We start from the raw sequence: 4,393 nt of genomic DNA on the forward strand, positions 1-4,393 counted from the left end.
AAAATAAAAAATTTTAAAATCTTGATATTATAGTATCATCAATAATGTTGAAGAAAAACAAGACGCTTTTAATAATTTTTACGTAGTGTTGAAAATATATATTGGGAAATACGCAAGTAATTATATATAAAAATTTATGATTAACTAAGTTAGTTATAACAAACAACAACAAATTTGTACAATGTTATAAAAGAACCCTAACTAACTAAACCCTCTGGCCTGAACCATAAACCAATAAACATATGAAATTATGAATAAAGATTACCACGTTAAGGTCATGTATAAAATCACGAAGAGATATTATGTGAGACAAGATTTTAGCGATTTGATATATGCCAAATTTATGTTGAAAAAAGATGACAAAGTATCATATCATAATGACATAACAATAAAATTGTCGTGTATTGTTTGGAAAACTTCCTTAAAATGTACAACATATCATGGTTTATTGTTTATCATCAAATAATAACATCAAACCGTTGAAAATAAGGTTTCATAACGAACATTAAATAACCTTTCTAGCATATATGTGACATATCCTAACATAATAATGTCACAACTCACAATGTCATTTATTGTCCCGGGATAGTGGTTATATGACAAAGGCAAAACTTCTAAAAACACTTAAAGTTATTGGGTTCAAGTACCGGGTAGTAGGGTTGTAAAGGAACCGAACCGAAATCGAGCGAAACCTTGTTCATGTTCGTTCATTTAACATTAAACTTGTTCGCTAACGACTCATGAACGCTAACCGAACGAAAAATCTTGCTCGTGTTTGTTCATTAAGGAATTGAACTTGTTCACGAATGCAAACAGACCTGTACTATTTAACGAAAAAAGAAATTCTTTTAATCAAATACATTAGACATAATCACCTCAATTAAATATAAAGTTAAGTACTTCTGATAATAGTACTAATAATCATAAACATAATCATCCCCATTCTACGATTTTATTCTGATAATGCCAACAAAGCACGAGTTAAATTTGTTGTTAATTAAAGAAAAACTTTATAAAACAAAGAACTAATCAAACGAACTAAACAATCAATCAACGGAATTGAACTCGGACCAATACTATTAAAAAAAATAAAATTATGATATAGGGCTTGGTCATCTTCTCCAGCTACAGATGATTTCCACCCACAACTACACTCAATCAACCCCACAACATTACAAGTCTTTTTCCTCCCAAACTAATAAGTCCTGGTCAAGAAAGCCTTTGACTTTGAATATATAATCTTTGAAAATTACTTAATTTCACAATGCCATCATATTCTCATCAACCCCTAATAGATTATTGGGGCAAAATTAACAATTTTGATCATGGGTTTATGCAGTTCTTCAACCAACATACTTCCTAGCACCACTGGCAATCTCAGTTCAGGTATAAAGCTGAAATCTTTACTTATTTTTCATTAATATTTTTTTATATAAAAATTATTTGTGGGTTTTGTTGATTGGTGTTACAATTTGATCTCAATTTTGTCTCTTGATCATGAAATGTTTGACCTTTTCTTCTGTGTTTACCGTTGACTTGCCCTATAATGTTTATGATTTAAGATCTTGAATCACACATATTGACCTGTGTCTTGAATTAAAACAGTAATTTCAAGAATTGCATGCCTGTTTATAATTTTTATTTTTATTTATTTTTAGTGATTTAGGGATTTGAATATTTGATTTAATCAAGATTATGGTAATACCTGTTTCTTGATTTCTATTTCTTTATAATGATTTAGGGATTTGAATATTTAATTTAATCAAGATTATGGTAATGCCTTTTTTTAATTAAAACTTTTATTAAGAATTTCAGACCTGTTTCTTTATAGTGACTTAGGAATTTGAATATTTGATTTAATCAAGATTTAGTTAATACAGTTGCAGGTAGTTCACAAACAACCGCCACCACCAGCATTACCACAAGTTCATCATCAATAATTAGTAGCAATGTCTCCGGCAACAGCCAGTTTTCATCAGCAAGCAGCGGTGATGATCGTGGGCCCGGTGGCCAAGTCTTGCCTCATTCAAATCTCAAAATTTTCACCTTTGCTGAACTCAAATCCGCTACGAAAAACTTCCGGCCCGACACTATTTTAGGTGAAGGTGGTTTTGGAAAGGTTTATAAAGGCCGAATCGAAGAAAAGAACGGGTTTAAATATAATAGTAATGCTTCGGTAGTTGCCATCAAGAAGTTGAATTCCGAGAGTATGCAAGGAGTCGAAGAGTGGCAGGTAATTCCAAACATATACAAGTTCATTATCCAAGTTCTTGAAATATATATTGCACATTTAGATGTTGTTAAGATGTACTTAATGAGATGATAGTAACAAACATACAAACAAACAAACAAATGTACTCAGTAACACTTTACTTACAGAGTTGCAACAAAAACTAATGGTAGGGTCATCCAGATAGTGGGATAGAGAGGTTGTTCCCACTGAGAACCTAGCTCTAAAACTCCCTTTTTTGACATGTAAAGTGTACTAAAAAAAATAAAGTCCTGAGCTTTTTGTAAGCAAAGCAGACAATATTGCTTGGTAATAGGTGTTTAAACAAGCCGAATCGAGCCTGAGCTTGACTAGGCTTGAGCTCGATCATGAGTCATTTTTCCAGCTCGAGCTTGTTTATTATTTATTAATTAATTTATACAGATTTTTATTTATATATATATATATTAATTTAAAATACTTATATGTATATCATAACTTTATATATAATAAATTCTACATGAATATATATTTATTACATTAAATAAAAGTTTATAAATAAAAGGCTCGTGAGCCAGCTCGAGCACAATAAGGGAAGCTCGGGCTTGAGCTCGTTTATTAAACAAGCTTATTCTAAGGCTCAAGCTCTAGCTCGCTTAAGCTCAGCTCGGTTCGAGATATTAAACATCCGTTCTTGAGTAGCTCAGCAGCCAGAGTGACTCGTTTACACTTTACACCCCTAGTCGGTTTAAGCTTATTCTATTCTTTGGTTATTTAATATTAAACTAATATATTATGATTCTTTTGAGCAGGCTGAGGTAATCTTTTTGGGGAAACTTTCGCACCCAAATCTTGTGAAACTTTTGGGATATTGTTACGAGGATGAAGAGCTTCTACTTGTATATGAATTCATGCAAAGAGGCAGCTTGGAGAATCACCTTTTCGGAAGTAATAATAAAAAATAATTACTTATTAATTAAATATTTTTGTTATTAAGTTAGTTTTGATTATGTTTTGTCTTGATTTTGCAGGAGGGTCGACTATTCAACCGCTCCCGTGGGATATACGGATTAAAATTGCAATAGGAGCTGCCCGGGGGCTGTCATTTTTGCACACTTCGGATGAAAAGGTTATTTATAGAGACTTCAAGGCATCAAATATATTGCTTGATGGGGTAAGCTGAGTTTTGTGGGTTGATCTCTTGTAATCAATGGGTTAATCGGATTGACAGGTCGACTTGTTTAGTTAATCGGGTCAAATGGGTTGGCAGGTTGTAATAAACGGATTAAAGGGTTTAAACGTGTTGACTTGTTTAATTTAACAGGTTAAACAGACCAACCTATACATGGCGCGTTTAATTAAACATGTTGAAACGTGTCAACTCAAACACGACCCGTTTGTTAAATGCAACCCAAAACCTGTTTATTTTCGTGTCTTGTCATGAATTGCCACATGCATGCTTTACGCATTAAACGAGTTTTTTGTTCTTGTTTTCCACAGTCGTATAACGCAAAGCTATCGGATTTTGGGCTGGCTAAAATGGCATCCGCTAGTCAATCACATGTGACAACACGTGTCATGGGTACATATGGCTATGCCGCCCCCGAGTACGTGACCACAGGTAACCTAAATGGCCACACAACACATACTGTTAGAGGGACTAAAATGCGTTTGTTCAAGGGTATATATATATCAATCAATCATGCCCAGTAAAATCCCACCGACAGCAAAGCTATAAGTAGGGTCTGGGGAGGGTGGGATGTAGGCACACCGTACCTCTATCCAAAGGAATAAAGAGGTGGCTTCCAGGGAGACCCTCGGCTCTAAGAACATGCGTTTGTTCAAGGGTATCTTTGTATTAATTCCAATTTATTTTTCAGGGCATTTGTATGTGAAGAGTGATGTCTACGGTTTCGGGGTTGTGTTGATTGAGATTCTAACCGGGTTGCGGGCCCTTGACGAGGACCGCCCGGCTAACCAACGAAACCTCTTGGAGTGGGTCAAGCCGTATCTGGCTAACCGTAGGCAGTTGAAGAACGTAATGGACTCACGGCTCGAAGGAAGTTACCCTTCTAAAGCCGCGGGCCAGGTAGCCCAGTTAGCCCTCACGTGTCTTGAGCCCGAGCCAAAAGACCGCCCGTCCATGAAGGAAGTGGTGGCAACACTAGAACGGCTTAGTGATGT

At 35.1% G+C, this 4,393-nt stretch overlaps 1 protein-coding gene across 1 annotated transcript; it reads left to right on the forward strand.

Annotated features, from left to right (window-relative positions):
* Nucleotides 1-1,252: 1,252 nt before the first annotated feature.
* Nucleotides 1,253-4,388, forward strand: LOC143584991 (putative serine/threonine-protein kinase PIX13; the record flags this gene model as incomplete). The annotated part of the gene is made up of 6 exons (XM_077066894.1): nucleotides 1,253-1,386; nucleotides 1,887-2,233; nucleotides 3,022-3,157; nucleotides 3,241-3,383; nucleotides 3,710-3,830; nucleotides 4,090-4,388. Coding segments are annotated over exons 1-6 (1,107 nt in total), but the record flags the coding sequence as incomplete, so codon positions are not given.
* Nucleotides 4,389-4,393: the final 5 nt, after the last annotated feature.

This window comes from Bidens hawaiensis, unplaced genomic scaffold (assembly GCF_021521415.1).
Source record: "Bidens hawaiensis isolate Kalapana, Puna unplaced genomic scaffold, B.hawaiensis_p1.1 tig00033528_1, whole genome shotgun sequence".
Lineage (NCBI taxonomy): Eukaryota > Viridiplantae > Streptophyta > Magnoliopsida > Asterales > Asteraceae > Bidens > Bidens hawaiensis.